The sequence below is a fragment of the Leptonotus elevatus genome, chromosome 8 (assembly GCF_054856555.1).
Source record: "Leptonotus elevatus isolate MCC_2025b chromosome 8, RoL_Lele_1.0, whole genome shotgun sequence".
Taxonomy (NCBI): domain Eukaryota; kingdom Metazoa; phylum Chordata; class Actinopteri; order Syngnathiformes; family Syngnathidae; genus Leptonotus; species Leptonotus elevatus.
In genome coordinates this window covers 13509599-13525876 of record NC_141246.1, presented here as the reverse complement: position 1 = coordinate 13525876, position 16278 = coordinate 13509599, and the positions used below count along the sequence as shown (strand labels likewise).

General features: G+C 40.4%; 2 protein-coding genes across 3 annotated transcripts in view; one reads left to right on the top strand and one right to left on the bottom strand.

The window, feature by feature from the left end:
* Positions 1–248: 248 nt before the first annotated feature.
* On the bottom strand, positions 249–16011 carry mettl14 (methyltransferase 14, N6-adenosine-methyltransferase non-catalytic subunit). 2 transcript variants are annotated; one of them, XM_086082679.1, is made up of 11 exons: positions 15809–16011; positions 12269–12357; positions 11338–11419; positions 10888–10965; positions 10502–10589; positions 10290–10380; positions 7116–7257; positions 5720–5812; positions 2929–3045; positions 1138–1348; positions 249–1044 (listed from the first exon to the last, which is right to left on the bottom strand). In XM_086082679.1, exons 4-11 carry the CDS (start codon positions 10957–10959, stop codon positions 737–739), a joined length of 1122 nt encoding a protein of 373 aa, XP_085938805.1. In that variant the 5' UTR covers positions 10960–10965; positions 11338–11419; positions 12269–12357; positions 15809–16011; the 3' UTR covers positions 249–736. The 2 variants fall into 2 exon arrangements, with proteins under 2 accessions (XP_085938805.1, XP_085938804.1); XM_086082678.1 differs by lacking the exon at positions 15809–16011 and adding an exon at positions 12694–12883.
* Positions 15787–16278, top strand: part of prss12 (serine protease 12) — a 20397-nt gene continuing 19905 nt past the window's right edge. Inside the window, exon 1 of the mRNA XM_086082676.1 lies at positions 15787–16250. Coding sequence (XP_085938802.1) covers positions 15935–16250 — 316 coding nt within the window. The 5' untranslated portion in view covers positions 15787–15934. The remainder of the gene's footprint in view (positions 16251–16278) is intronic.

Here is a 16278-nt window from a genome sequence, read left to right as displayed (position 1 = left end):
TATAGTTAAAGTATTTTATATCCGGTTAACACTAAACACTGTCATCAAGTTGTGACTTTTTTTTAACTTGAAATGGAAAAATGCAAAACCAAGAGCTTTGAGACGTGGAATTAATTTGGTAATGTAATCGTAAAACATTCACCTTGAGTGACGACCGCTTCATTTAACGAAGCATTTCAACACGGGCATACTGTACCAGAAGCATCATATCTGTTTCATCAAATTACCAAAGAATACAAAAGATGAACTTGTAAAAACAAACCCAAAAAATTTATTTGGACATGATCCATCCATCTATTATCTGAACCGCTGTCATCTATTTAAAACAAAAAAAAACAAAAAACATTTATACTAATGTGTTTCCAGAAAACAAAAAGTGTATATACTCAGTCATCAAGGTCCACAATTATTGAATTGAGGTAACTGGACTCTTATTCATGTCTTTTTTTTTTACCTAAACATTAAAATAAATGACGGACAATTATGCTATTAGGCTACAGATATGTTGAGCACGAACAGTTGGCACAACAGTGTTGGATAAACAGTGTATACAGATGACATTTCAGGGTGAATGATTCTAAAATTTCAATGTAACAACATTGCTAAAGGCCAAACACAGCTTGTACTGGTAGTCCAAATGCGGCCAGTTGGGTGGAAATCAGGAGGCCATATCAGTAGCAACTTGTCAAGTCAAAGGAAACCTCAAACTAGCATCAGTCGGGTTAGCATTATTACGCTAGCGTGGGGGAAAGCCCCTGTGTGGGCCTCCCCGGCCCCGGAAGCCGCCTCTGTCTCCGCGGAAGCTTGGTCTGTTTCTTTCCCGACCTCTCTCTCCACCTCTCCCTGCGTTCGGACCACTTCGCCCCCCTCTGGGTGGTCCGCCGCCACGGTCGGACTTCATCTTCGAAGGTGGCGATTTGGGTCGCATGCGTTCTATTTCCTCGGTGCAGCCAGAAAGGTAGGAATCGGGCAAAGCGAAATGTGCGGCGTAGCTCTCTGGGTTGAAGTTGCTGTTGGTGAGAGTGGGTCCCACTGTCAGCCAGCCTGGAGGGGGAGACATCCAACAGTTTGATGTTTACCAACCTAGCAGAACAAGAAGAGAAATGACAGAGACGTGCATAGGAACGTTTGCCACACCAGGCCTGATGGTCGAGTCTCGTCCGAAAAGGTGCAACCTCCTACGGCCCAAACAGAAGTGCTCGATGATGTGAAAGATCTCGACGGGCTTCTCTACGTTTCCCATCTCGGGCTCCTCCGTGATGATCAAGTCGATGTCCACATTAGCATGGATGAATTCACCATCTCTGCTTCGCCGCACTGTTCCTTTGATTCCCATCAGGCAGTGTTCCTGCAAATAAGCCACGTTACACATTAATTGGTCTACTTTTAAAGTAGCACTTTATATGCAGTACCCGGAAAAAGTATTTGCTTCATTTCCTGGTTTGTTACTTTTTCACATATTTATCTCACTTAAATGTTTCGGTTAAGACACTCAACTAATTTTAATGTCTCACTAAGATATAACGATGTATTATTTATTTTAATCAGATAAGGGTAGGGGGAAAAAAACCTACCTGGCCCTACACGAACAAGTAATTGCCAATGAACTACAGTCGCTACTGCTTGTGACACCCTTGGCAGTAATAACACGTTTTCAAAAACCTGTAATTAGGATTTTTGCATTGCTGTGGCATCATTTTGGCCCACACAATTCTTTTATCTCAGTCATATTGGAGGATTTTCAAGAATGGACTGCCTGTTAAAGGTCATACCACAGAATAACCCGCATGCGCTTGAGGTTACAGGGATGTTCAATACCAAATTTTTTCCAGAACGATACTTAACGCTTGAGTCGTCACCAATATAAAATACCAATACCACTACTACATATCATTCCCCCAAAAAGTGACAGATAATTTTGAAGAAATACCTATATATTCCATTATAGTATTTTTCCTCCAAAAAAAGAAATTAATGGCAATTTTCTATTGCCCTAATTTCTTGTTGCTGATCATAAAACAAGCCCAATAGTTGCGTTTCCACCGCAGGAACTTCGGGGTAAATTCACAAGGCCAGCCCCGTGTGTGCGTGTCTCCACTGCAGGAGCCTTCCCAACCGGGCCGCATTTACAGGAACTTAAGGGGACGAGCGGAGGTCCTACTCGTGGGTAGGTACTCCGCCGACCCGATAAACTCCCGATCGGGCTTTCGTGCTGATGGGCTAAAAATGATTTAGTATCAAAAAATTGTATCTGACCTTCATGCGCGACGATGATACATTCTCGGCTTAAGTCTCTTCCACCAAAACAATTCTCTTATAAATAATCCTTTGCCTATTTTTGTTCTACTCTACTGTTAGCCTTTTCAAATTCTTCATCTAGACGCCGTCTCCTCTCACTCAAACCAGCCATCCATGCCAACATTAAAAAAAGCTGAAAAAAATGGCAACCACCCAAAGTTTTTTCTTTCCTCCTTGTGATTTTTGTCGTGCGGTGCTTGGGTGACGTCGCGGGAGAAACCGTCGCACGGCGTTTACGTGTCGATCGAAACTCGTGACATTGCGAAATGGGTTCGTCGAAACACAGCCACATGCGGGCCGGCTGAGACGGTTCCTGTGAAAGTCCCCCCCACCACCACCCCCCATACCCGAACATCCTGCGGCGTAAACGCGGCTAATCAGGCTGGTATTGGTACACGCCCATCCCTAACCTGAGGCCAGTTGGATTATTTTTCCACTTCATAAATCAAAGCATCATTTTAAAACTGCCTTTTGCATTAACTTGGGTTGCCGCTGAGTTTTTACAGTAAACATGTCTTGATGATCTGGAACATTTAAGAGAGAGAGAAATGCAAAATATTTTTTTTTTTTTGTAATTGGACGTGTCAACCTTCAAAATAAAATGGAAACTGTCATATTAATGTGCTGTACCTTGGTCCTCTGAAATACTGCTTTTGGGTCCAGCGCCTTTGTCTTGCCTGGGTTATTCTTGTTGGTCTTGATCCAGCAGATGTCTTCGCAGCGCCTGAAGCCCCATTTCCTTAAACACTGCAAACATTGTGTTGAGGGTGAACGTGATTGGCCAAGGTCAAGATTCATGATTCAATACAAAATCATCTGAACACGTACTGTAAGATGCTCAAAGGCAAGCATAAAAAAGCTATTGCTCGCTGCAGCACGGATGAGTCAGTTTTCTGAAGGATGAGTTTGACCTCCTGAGTCAGTCAACTAAAGTCCAAATACAGCTACACATGAAAAGTCAGCAAAGGCCCGATTTTCAGATGTCCCTAACCGACCCAATTTAACTAGCGAACAGTCGTGCTGACAATCACCAATGTTGAACTTGTTGAACTTAAGTGTTTTGTCAACACTTAGGACATTAGAGGCGCAGACTCGGTGGCTGTGATGTGTAAGGAATGACGGCCAATGAGGAAGCTACCTGTAGCTCGTACCGTTGTACACACAAATAGAGGAGCAGGTGGTTGTGTTGAGTCTGCGTGACATATCAGCTATACTATTTGGGAATAGTTCTCTAACAATGCAAAACAGAGTTCCAACATCTTAAAGGATCTTTGTGCAATTTGTCACTTTTTTTACTCGCGACCTCTGGCCCAAAGCGTAACTGCAGCATCTGTGTCAGGCTCGTTCATGGTGCGCGTGTGCGAGTACGTGCACGATCTTAAAGCGACAGTCACATTTGACAAACGAACACACGACTTCAAATGAGGTAAGAAGAACTCTGCCCCTCCCCTCTCCAAAGAAACTGGAGTGTGAGGGTCCGCACACTCTACTTTAAAGTGAAGATAAAAGCTGATAGGTGCAGTCAGAGTATAACAGTTAAGGCAAGTTAAATTTAAGACTTTTAAATTTCATTTCAAATAAGGTTCAGGCTTTCCTCCAGTGTTTTATTAGCCCAGCAGCCCACCTGGCTTTCTAAGCCCCCGTGACAAAAATAATAATAATTCTGAAATTGTGTGCGCTAACTTCCCCCGTTAATGAACAACAAATAGTCATCTCTGGATGTTTTTCGGTACCCCCACCACCAACTTCGAAAAACACGGTATATGATTCCTGTATGTAATTCGTCGTCCTCTAATAATTTTGGCCTTCTATTTAATTTAATTATTTTTATTTTTTTATGTAGTTTGGGACTGGGTGTACTGTACAATAATAATCAGGAGTTACTGGAATTAAACATTTATTTTCAGTATCACATTCATTCTTTCTTGTTTAGTATTAATTACCCAATAAAATAAAAATAAACTTTCACTAAAGATGAATCAAGCGTCTTGGAAATTCAAATATTCACATGCATTTCAAAAGTCAAACAAAGTGTCATTTTCCTTTTAGCAAAATTATCATGCATTATGAAATAGTTTCTTGTGCTTACCGACGATCTGGGCCACTTTGGGTGAGCACTCTATTTTCTTTTTGATCCCCAAAAATCATCATACTGCACAGTGCACATGCTGCACTCCAACTTAAATAAACATAAATAAATATATAAATACAGTAAAGTCACGCTAGCTAAATTTGGGGAATATTCGAGTTTGTTACACATATAAGTCGCACCCGACTGTAAGCCGTAGGTGTTTTAATGTTACCGCACCGGGTTCCCGCCACTTTCTTTTCCATAATGAGGGAGCAAATTGTCTCGCTCTTGTTCTGTCTCTCCAACTGTATTTGTGCTCACTTGGTTTGTTTTGCTCTTGCGCTTCCTTTATAGTACACCCCCTTGTGATCTGGTGGATAAGCAGCACCTTTATTAGCCACAGGGTCGAATGCAAGAGAAAAAAGTAGCGGCTTATAGTCCAGAAATTTATATAATTATTGTAAATTCTGTTTGGTCCATAAGGAACTTACATAATTATAGTGTTTCTATTTTTGTTTAATTGGTCTTAATATTTTTAAATGCTTAAAAATGTTCTTGATTTGTACCCCAACATTTTTTTGGGGGGGAATAATCACGATTTCAATTATTGCCATAATAATCACGATTATTATTTTTCCCATAATCGAGTAGCCGTAACGCGTGCAGCGCACACGTCTAGAATTATTGTACGCCGTAGATGGCGGGTCGCAACATCTCTCGTGATTGGTCCGTTTGATGGCGTACTCATCTTTTTTTTTCTCACCACCCGGATAGTTTCCGTGAAGGCAACTGTGTATGCGCAGGCAACGCGTACCCACTTCCCGCCCGGGAGACCACGTTTGTGTGTGATTGTGTGTGTGACGAGGATAAAAAAAACAAAAAACTGTGTTCGCTTATCACGGTGCTGTTGTGTTTTGGCGAGTTATGGCCAACAGTAAAAAATTGGGATTAAATAATTGCCACGGCGATGAGCCAACACTCCCCCCGGCTTTGTTTCTTGTTCTGGAAACGAAAAATTACTTCCTGAATTGGTTATAAAATGCAGAAGGAATCTCCACTCTGTGGCGTCCTAGCCAATAGCAGCCGTAGTGACACCTTGACTGGCCTTAACCTTGCGTCAGTCAGTCATCGTGGCGTACCTCCAAAACCGACCCCGGTCCACAAAGAGGTGGTCCGCGGTCCACATCCGCTAATTACGGACCTAGACTTTAGTATATCTGGCCTAAATACTCCATTCAAATATACCTAGGCCGGTCCCCCAAATTTTAGAACCTGTTGTGGCTCGCATTCTCGCAAATCAAAAGAATTGGCCACACCTGGCTTAGATGACTGAGTAAGAGGTGGAGTTACCATTCTTCCCAAGTCCAGGCCTTCACCCGAGCCGCACCAGAGGAAGACGAAGGACCGAAGGGCAGAGATCTCTTCAATCTCTAGCTTCATGATCTATAAACCACAGAACAGGAAACATGAATAATCCATTTTCTGTAACACTTGCTCCAATTAGGAATGCGATTAAGAATGGACCACCAGGAAGGCTGGTGCCAAGATTTGAATCCCAAACCTCAGAACTACAAAGCCACCTCACTGCCACGTAAGTGTTCAAAAATGTGCAGATGGGATAACATAAGACAGTACTGGACAGATGAATCTTCAGTATTTCAAACATGGATTGGATTAAACCCAGATCTGATCCAAAATTGGGTATTTCAAACCATATTTAATTATGAAAATTACTTTAAAAATTCAAATTCAGATTTGGAAATCCAATCCCGCCTTTAATGCAGATTTGAGCTTGCGTTAGCTATTTCAAAACACCAGACCCAAATCTGGATCAATTTGATCTTGGAAAAACAAGAAATTAATCCCACCTCTGGTAGAATTACATTGTGATTCCATGTATTAGTTTCACATATACTCATCAATAAATAAGCATCACTTGCATTTCCCGGAATTAATAGTGTAAAGATATATTTTGAATATTTTAAACTTCATTATATGCAATTTTTTTGTGAAGTGAAATTCCATAAATATCCCCCCCCAAAAATCCAAATAATGAAAAAAGTGCTCAACCCAACCAAAAATTGTAGCAACAAAAACTTAAAAGTTTCACACTACAATCAGTTCCACATTTGCTTTTCCAGTAATTGTATTTTCTACTTCTTGAGCTCTTGCTGAAGAATTTTAAGTTTTATTTGTCACTTGGCAAGGAGAATTTGATGCTGTGTCCATCTTGAGATGTTTTGGAAGACATGATCAAAATGACTCTTCTGGCACGTTCTTGTTTAAACACAGAATTTAAGCGTACATTGACTCCAAGCAACAGCAAATACTTTGAATGGCTATTTTATATATTTGCATTTGATATCTTGACCTATCAAACCTTGAGGTCTACAGAACAAACTTCTGACTGTCTCTGATCTTGGGTGGTGGAGTGATCCTATGATCATGGATTTAGAAATCTCAATCCGAGAGGATCAGGATTATTTGGATCCAATTCCGCAAAGTTTTGAAATACCAGGATAGAAAAAGTGGGATTTGGAAATGTAGATCAGTTTAATCTGGATTTAATTTTTTTAAATACTGGGCCCAGAACACTGCTTGTTGCCCCCTGCTGGATAAAGACAGCATCTGGGAAAAGCATACAAACTGCATAATTTGCACAGAACCACCATCCCGGTGCATCTGCTCACATTTACACATTCTCACAATTTTGCAAAAGGGATATCAAGTTGGCATGCAAACTTACATCATCCCAGGTCCAGAAGCGCTCTGTGTGACTGATGCCCGACTCTCTGTAATATTCCTCTAAAGGAGGCTCAAGTAGGATGACGTCAAACTCGCTTTTTAAATCCTGCAGGTCAAAGTGCTCCATGTCGTCCTGCAGGTACCTGGCAACAGCACACACATTTCTACGTCAAGGTATGCATTGCGGTCAAGCACCCTTTTTGTGATTCTGCTTGACTAAACCTATGTTAATGTAGTTCCAAAGACTTTATTAACTCTCCAGATAACATTTCAAGTACTTTAACATTTAAACATTCTTAAAGGCATAGTGTGTACTATTTCACGTCATATAGTGGTGAACTAATAATTAATTTACAATAATTTCTGGACTATAAGGCACACCTGAAAATAAGACGCGCTAGCTAAATTATGGGAATACTCAAGTTTGTTTCACATATAAGCCATACCCGACTGTAAGCCGCATGTGTTTTAATGTTACCGCTACTTGCTATTCCATAATGAGGGCGCAAATTGTCTCGCTCTCGTTCTGTCTCTCCTACTGTATTTGTGCTCACTTGGTTTGTTTTGCTCTGCCTGACGCTCTTGCGCTTCCTTTATAGTGCGCTCCCTTGTGATCTGATGGATAAGCTGCACCTTTGTATTAGCCGCAGGATCGAATGAAAGTGAAAAAAGTAGCGGCTTGTAGTCCAGAAATTACTGTATTTTAAAAAAACACTTTTGATTTCAATATCATGCAAAAAAATATGTCCGATCACATCAACGTATTTTATTAGATTTTTTAAATATAATCGTAGGCCTAGTAATCGGTAATTATATTACCTTACAAAAGGCTGACATGTTTTGCCACTATCTTCCTACTACGGGTGCCCAAAGGACAACTTTGTGAACGTAGTTAGCCCTGGTGGTGCTTGCAGCATGTCGGACCCAATGGGTCGACTCCCACTATCCGTTCTTTTAGCTGCTCCGGCTAACTCCAGTGTGCGCTCCGGCTGCCAAGACGCAGTCACCCGCTGAGGTGCTAACAATTAATTGGTGGTAGGCTTGCGAAGTATGATCTCTCAGAGTCATCATAGTGTTTGTGCTTCGGCTGTATTCTATTATTTGGCGAGATCTAGTGGTGAACTTTTACTCACTGTACCTTTAAATGTAAAACATTTTTAAAGCAAAAAAAAAAAGGTCAAAACTGACACCATTTGAAGACTTCTATCAGTGTAACATTTTCTGTAAAAATGAATTGGCCTATGGTAATAATTAATAGTACTGTTCATATTACACTGAAAATACATTTTTGTTTAGCAGGAAGTTCCGTTTGACTAACTAACAGTTATTTTGACACTTCTCCTATTTGTCCTTCTGTGGTGCGTTACCAAAAAACGCAGAACACACTCTTGGAATTCATCTGTCAGGCTGGAGTTGCAATGCAGCATAGTTCAGGTGACAATGCCCTCAGATTGGAATCAGATATCATCTAAATGTGGATTAAAAAAGACACTGAATCTGATAAGCGCTACAAATGCAGCATGAATGCACAGATCAGATACAGCGTTCCCTCGCTATAATGCTTATAATAATAATCACTTTTCGCTGATTTTGAGGACAATTTTTCATTTTTTTATATAGTAGTGAACCTTATATATATATATATATGAAGGTTTGAACATTGAGTGTTTTAAGTGTCTTAGTTGCTCTAAAACAAATTTTAATATGTTGCATCGAATAATATAATATAATATAATATACACGCCAAAATGAACGGTTCCTTGAATCAATACCTATTAACAAAGCATTTCAAGATTTTTGATTGCGCCGAAAAACCTTCCGAGCGGGCGAGCTCAGCAGCCAAACCGTATATGACGTACTACAGCCATGGAAACAAATACCTTTTGGCATTGTGTGCATTTGTTTTTACTACTGACGTATTTCAATTGTTTGATTCATTGGGTTTCAGCCATCACGTTGCGTTGCTGGCTTTTGTTCAAACTAGGGGTGCGCCGATCGATCGGCCCTGATTACCTTAGTTTTGAGAATTTAAACCAATCTTTTCCACCGATCTCATCTCCCTCCTCAGAGGTCTGAAAGTCAGCCACTGTCCTGATGACTAATAAGCTTTTCTTTTTTATTTCAGAGAACTACTTCATTTGCAGTTAAAACAAGCCGTTTGTATTATTTCACAAATATTGTTCAATGTTTTCCAATAAAATAAGATTGGAACTCTGAAGGTGTATGCTGCTTGTTATGAAAAAAGATCAAGAGCGGAAAAATCTGGCTTGGCAGGTCAGACTTTTTAAAAGATCGGAGCGGTGATCTGCCAGAAAATTGTGATTGGTGCACTCCTAGTTCAAACTGACATGAGCCTGTTTTGGCGTCACAGAGCTGTGGTTTTACGCAAAAAAGTTTGAAGACCTGGAACGGCACTTGCTACTGATTTAATGCCATTCAGGAAAGAGAAAGAAACGGGTAACAACTATACGTTAACACACACACGTTGACTATTTATTTATAGCCAGTAATATCTCTGTCCTGAGACTTTAACAGCGCCAGAAAGATGAATGAACGGGACATCACGCTTATTTGGGATTTTTTTTTACCCATCCCATTTGAGCAGCAAACTATTTACTATGGGACTCTGTTGGCCTAAGAAAAATGTTCGATCGTTGTAGGTCACACTAGATCTCCTTGTAACGCCTCACTTTCCTTATTTTCCGCGTTTTGATATGAATAGCAATGATTAGGGTTAGGTTAGCATCAAGCCGTTAGTGTTCGGCTACCGATGCTACTCTTGCTAGCTTTGCTGCTCATGAATGACCAGTGACAGCTGTGACACATTATTTTACCGGATACGGGGCGTAACACTGCCTGATACAAATAACAGCGACCAGGGTTAGCATCAAGACGTTTAGCAAAAAAACAAAAACTGAGCGAGCAACTAAGTAATAGGTCGTCATCGCCAGCTTGAGTGTGAACGGTGAGGACAACCGCCTGAGCGGCTGTGGACACTAAATCTGAATTGACCACTTAGATCTGAAGTGTAGATTCATCCTCAGATGCTCCCTAAGCTGATCTATTTCATATATATATATATATGTATATATATGTATATATATATATATATAAATTATATTCAGAGTTTAAAAAATAATATGAAAATGTAGTTGAATATGGTTGCTTAGCATACATGGGAGGGGTGTTGGTAGTGGAGATGTGTTCATCCTTCAATCGGATCAGCTCTCGCTGTTTGGGGTACTCCTCGAATCGATCAGCCAAGCCTGATCCCCGCACACACGCACACACACACACACACACCCACACACACACACACGCACACACAAAAAGACAGATTTGAGGCTTGTGGATTCGCCAACACTTAACCAAGCGAAATGCACTCACCGACATCTCGAATGAAGTTCTGCGGCCTGTGGCCTGTGTCGACAAAGTGCTGACAGTAATCATTGTGAGGGTTCAAACTCTGCGTACCCTGTAAGTCAATGAATGGAGTAAAAACCATGGTAACATTACGTACACATGATTGTGTCCATCCAATAAGATAGAACACAAGGGCTGTGCCAAGTATTCTACCTTTACAACACTGTCAGGAAGATATTAGTATCTTGAACAATGCATTCTGTGGTTATAGTTAAAGAGGTGTAGAAATAGTAGTATATAAATATGCAGTAGGATGCCCTTAATTAGCAACAAGAGTGGCAACACATTCAACACAAGTATAATTTAAGTACAGCTGATGTATTTTATGCACAATAAAGTTTTGTTCCAACCTTAAGGAAAGTACTTGAGTCCTTGTAGACTTCTTCGTATGGGTTGTTTTCCTCAGGCGGCAGCACCTCCATTTCATCCTGACACAGCAACAGAAGGAATTGTTGGTATTCATAATCACCCGTATTGGAAAAACAATTCATAGGGAAATTATGTTAAATGGCCTTTGACTTGTATAGCGCTTTTTTTTCAGACACTCATTAAAGCACTTCACACTGACTTTCATCTGCTGATGGTGCAGCATCTCGAGACGACCACTCTACCACTGAGCCATGCCATAATTGTATATGCCAAAATGATATTTACACCACAGTAAAGTACAAAAATTTGTCGTACATAAGTGTTTCTTATTTGCTTGTTGCAATACTGTACATTAGCTTAACAGGACGATAATTACTTTTAATGGTAATTATGGCATACTTCAAGGCTATACAAGTGCCGCTAATACTCACTTTTTGTTCCTCCACATCTTCCTCAGTGTCATCACCTTCAGTCTTCCTCTTGGATGGAGTGGCGGAATCATCCAATGACGCCCTGCAACACAGAACAGCAACATTAACAAAAACCCCAGAGCAAAATGGCAGACCCATGCTTTTTCACGAATATAAAAATTTCGATGCAGCAGTCCATGCCAAATTTTGGGCTGCCTCTGGCTTTACCCCAAACGTTCTGAAAACGTAATTGCCTGAACAGCCTTTAACTAGTTTGGCGTCATTTTCAACTGCAATTGCGACACGATACCAGAAACAGGTGTAAGTCACTCCTTTAACAGTCATAGAATAACAGAAGAGATGAAATGCTGAAAATAAACGTGTTACAATTGTTTTGTTATTTATTAATATCGCTATTATTATTATTATTATTTATTTTTTACTTTTCATCAGAAGTACTGCACACAAAACTGTAATAAGTGATCAAAACAGTATCACAATTCATGTTTATAGCATAAAAGGCCACAATAATTAAATCAGGCCAGGAGGTACTGGACTACAAGGAGTATTTTTTGTTAACCTTTATTTATCCAGGTAAGGCAATTGAGAGTAGCATTTGCAATGTTGACATGGCTACATGATAACATTTTACAACAACAAAAATACAAATAAAGAGCCTTCCATATCCACCTCTGGCTGTAAAACCAAAGTTGCGTTTTAGTATAATCACTGCATGTGATTCAAGAAAACATTCAGATGAGAAAATCAAGTACAACTGAATGCATACGGAATGTTGACATTCATAACCAGCAATTATCTTGATAAACGTTGTGTTGCCACTGGTAGTTTTTACTGACCAAACTAACATGATAGCAAGCGAGGTAGATGCTTATGATTGATCTTGAGGGAAATTCCAGACATGTCGCACCCATGTGGATTTGCAACTTCTTACCTGCATGTTTCTCTGGTCTCTTCTATCTCTTTTAGTTCCTCTTTACTGTTAAGCACAGCCCCAATGCTATCAGCACTCTCAGCTCCCAACTGTAGACAAAGTAAAATGTAGTGATTCTGTTCAACAATTGTAATAATTTGTTCATGAACATCCGTGTCTGTTCATCGTGTGTGTGTGTATTAAAACACAAGAGTGAATGTGTCCATTTATGTATCCAATTGAATTTACATCTAAACACATCCTAGTTTGCACGTTGCTCTGCTGTGCACACTACGCGTTAAAGTCACGCGTAATGGTGAGAAATACATTCTAATTTTCCCACGTAATGGAAAGTACTATCAAAACACTGCAAATGACTTAACCACTCCGATCACTGTATTAGCTACTGTTCTAACAACAATGGTGCCTTATCTTAAAATACTTGCCTGTTGAGCTAAAAGCTGCCGCCTAAGTTTTTGTCGTTCGCGGATTTCCTGCAGTCGACTGTTCATTTTGTCAATTACTTAGTTTTTTTGCTAAACCAACCAAATCCGCATTTAATTCCTCGGAATGTTTACAAAAATGACTTGCCAGCATTTAGCAAAAAAACTAGCTAACGTTTGCTACACGCGTGAACTACGGTGGAAGCGCTCGTTGTAAATGTCCGGGCGTTTGATAGTATTAGAGGGGTGGTGGGTTTGCGAGTTTTATTGAGGGCCAGGAGAGAACATTTTGATAGTTTTTATTTACATTTTAATTCATTAATTTATTGTATTAATGTAATACATGTCCCTCTTGTGCTAGTACTAATGGAGCTGTTTTAACAACACAGATTATCACTTGATAACACCGCCCGCCATAAAGTATGTCGGCATACGCTCACATTCAAAATAGCCATACAGGCGTCATCTCTCCTCCAATGAGAAAACACGCTACTATGTCGTAGGCGTTCAGAGATGCTCTACAAGGTGAGATAATTCACACAATGAAAGGCGGATTTCACCACGCATCTCGACCTTACTCTTACTACCCATGTAAATACACAGAGTTAAACATGTAAGAAATGACCATCCAAAATGTTTTAGCTCTCCAATACAGTACTACTACTACTACTACTATTAATCATGATTAATCGCATAATTAAAAAGCCTTTTTAATAAAAATAAAAAGCCCGCCAAATTTAAAGAGCACCTGTTATCTGTTAATATTTTCGACATTTAATGTTATGAGGATGTCTTCAAAAAATTGTGTCCACTGCACACACTCATCCTCCTCTTTTTCTAATCAGTTAATTACTTGCATAATTTAAAATGGGGAAAAAATGACCCCAATAGATTGACATGAACAAATATTCTGAATGTCATACATAAACATTTATTAAATGCTTTCCTTTAATGCATGTGGTTATGTTTAATGCTGAAACACAACCTGTGCTACCTTTAACGTAACCATCCGCTGTCAGCTAAAGGATCATCAGCGGTCAAATTAATAGCGTGATTAATCTGCGTTAAAACATGACTAATGCGATCATTTTCTGTGATTAATTAATTAGTCAATGCTTTAACTTTGACAGTACTAAATAATTATAATAATAATAATAATAATAACAATTATTATTATACAGAGCCTGAGTTTGTTAGCATGTTAAGTTACAAAACTGAACTCTACAACAACAACAAAATGCTATAGTTGAAACATTTAAAAATGTACTGCACATGAAAGGTTAAAAAAAAGTACTGCCCTGGATTTTTTTTAAAGTTAAAGTTAGTTAAATGTAAATAAATGCAAAACATATCACATTAAATAAGCTGTTGCTGCTATTAGATTCATTCTAATATGTTTGATTGTATTTCATGTTAGTAACGTGGACGGGATGGTGGGTGACCACCTCCCACTGCAGAGGTCGTGAGATTGATCCTGGGATCCGACCCCACTGGGTGGAGTTTGTAAATTTTCCCCGTTCTTTTGTGGGTTTTCTTCAGTTACTCCATAGTTTCCTCCTACATTTCTAAAAACGTTCATGGTAAATTAATTGAATACTCTGAATTGTCCCTAGTGTGAAAGATTGTTCATCTGTGTGTGTGCACTGCAATTGACTGGCAACCAGTTCACGGTTTACACCGCCTACTGCCCGAAGACAGCTGTGATAGGCTCCAGCACGCCCGTGAGGATAAACGGCATGGATAATGGATGGTTGCATTTCATGTTAGAAATGTTGTAAATCGCTGCCGTCCGTCCGAAACCTCCTTTGACACAATTTGGTACGTTTTCTATTTTTCCCCGAATCTAAACACTTGGTCATTCAGATGTGTGTTATTTTTACAAATTTTTGACCAATCTAAAGTGTTGAAAATGGTTTGCGCACTTTAACAACGTAGTAATGTTAATAGTTAAACAAACATGCCGATTGGGTTGTCTCTTGAAAAATTATGATTTCGGAGGTACAAGGATTCCAATTGACACCAGCAATATTTTTAATTTTTTTTTAATTGTATGATTCATTTGCGTATACCACCAAACCAGAATGGGCAAACTACGGGCCGGGGGGCCACATGTGGTCGACCCACGGTTTCTGACCGGCCCTCACACAGTGACCATAACGTCAAAGTAACTTAAAACGCAGTGCTTTTGTTGTGCTTTTATTTTTTGTGCTCACATGTGGGCGCCAGTACAAGAAAGGTAGCAGGCAAGAGCTACGACTGCAAAGCAGTGTTGCTGGCATTAAGACGTTTCCGCTATATTTAGCAACTTTTCAGAGCCCTCTGCAATTATTTTTCCAAGAAAGAGTAAAACAAAAATGACAACAGTGGTCCTAATGTTAGCAACATTCGTATACCTGCATGGTGGAGGAAATAGGGCCTGTATTAAAAATCATCACTGTATCATTCATTATATATCACCCAGTGGCATTTTTACCAACCCCAACCACTTGCCCCATTGTAAGGAAAAATGCACAGAGGGATATGGGGATCCGGACTAACTGAGCTCATCAGAATAAATTTATTTGGTTACAGTTATCTGTTACATCTCACCTTGATTCCATGAGTGGAAAACATGCTGTGCAATGCAGTGTAAGATAAGAAAGATAGTGGAACGGTCAACCTACATTCAGTTGAATACATTACAAAGACCATGCATGCATGTTCAAATTGATAAATATTATGTTTTGTTTTGTCTAAATGTTTCTCTCATTTTGAATTGGATGCATGCAACAAACACACTACAACAAACCTGAACAGGGGCAGTAAAGACTGGGAAGGTTGAGGAATGCTATAAAAAAAAATATGTTTGGGACATTCCACAGGTGAACAGGTTAATTGGAAAAAGGTACCATGTTCAGAAAAGGGCTGATTAAGGCCCATCTATACTAATTAAGACTCCAATCATGAAAATTAATACAATTTAGAATTGATATTTTTCACGGGCTCCCCAAATCCCTGGCAGCACCAACATGCACCATTTGCTTATTTACATTTCTATAGGCATCTTTATATGAGTCTGCCTGCTTTTTTTTGCCCACACGTATAGTGCTGTCATGCAGCTTCATTGATCTACTCCCACCTCACTCTCCCTCCCGTCCCACGCCAAGGCGATGCGTCTGGCTGGGAATAGGAAGCTTGGTTCTCCTCAGCTGATGATATTCCCGCCGTGTGCGAACCTGCGGGATCCAAGCGCCAGATCCCCAGCATGACGGCGCTCTTCCTCGCCCTCACGGCTGCGCTCCTGTGGCCGAGCGGCGGCCACTCGTCACTTATTCAGCCGTTCGGCGACTGCGCCGACAGCCGTGGCTCCGGCGCCTCGTACCGGGGCGCGATCGACGTCACCGAGTCTGGCGCACGGTGTATGAACTGGAGCGAGGTGAGCGGCTTCACGGAGCGTCACCCGGGAAAAGGCGTCGGGGAGCACAATCAGTGCCGGAACCCTGACGGCAGAATCCGAGCATGGTGCTTTTTCCGGAACCAGAGAGGCAGAGTCGACTGGGGCTATTGCGACTGTAAACAAGGTAAACAGTCGCGCATGCAGCAGGCCTG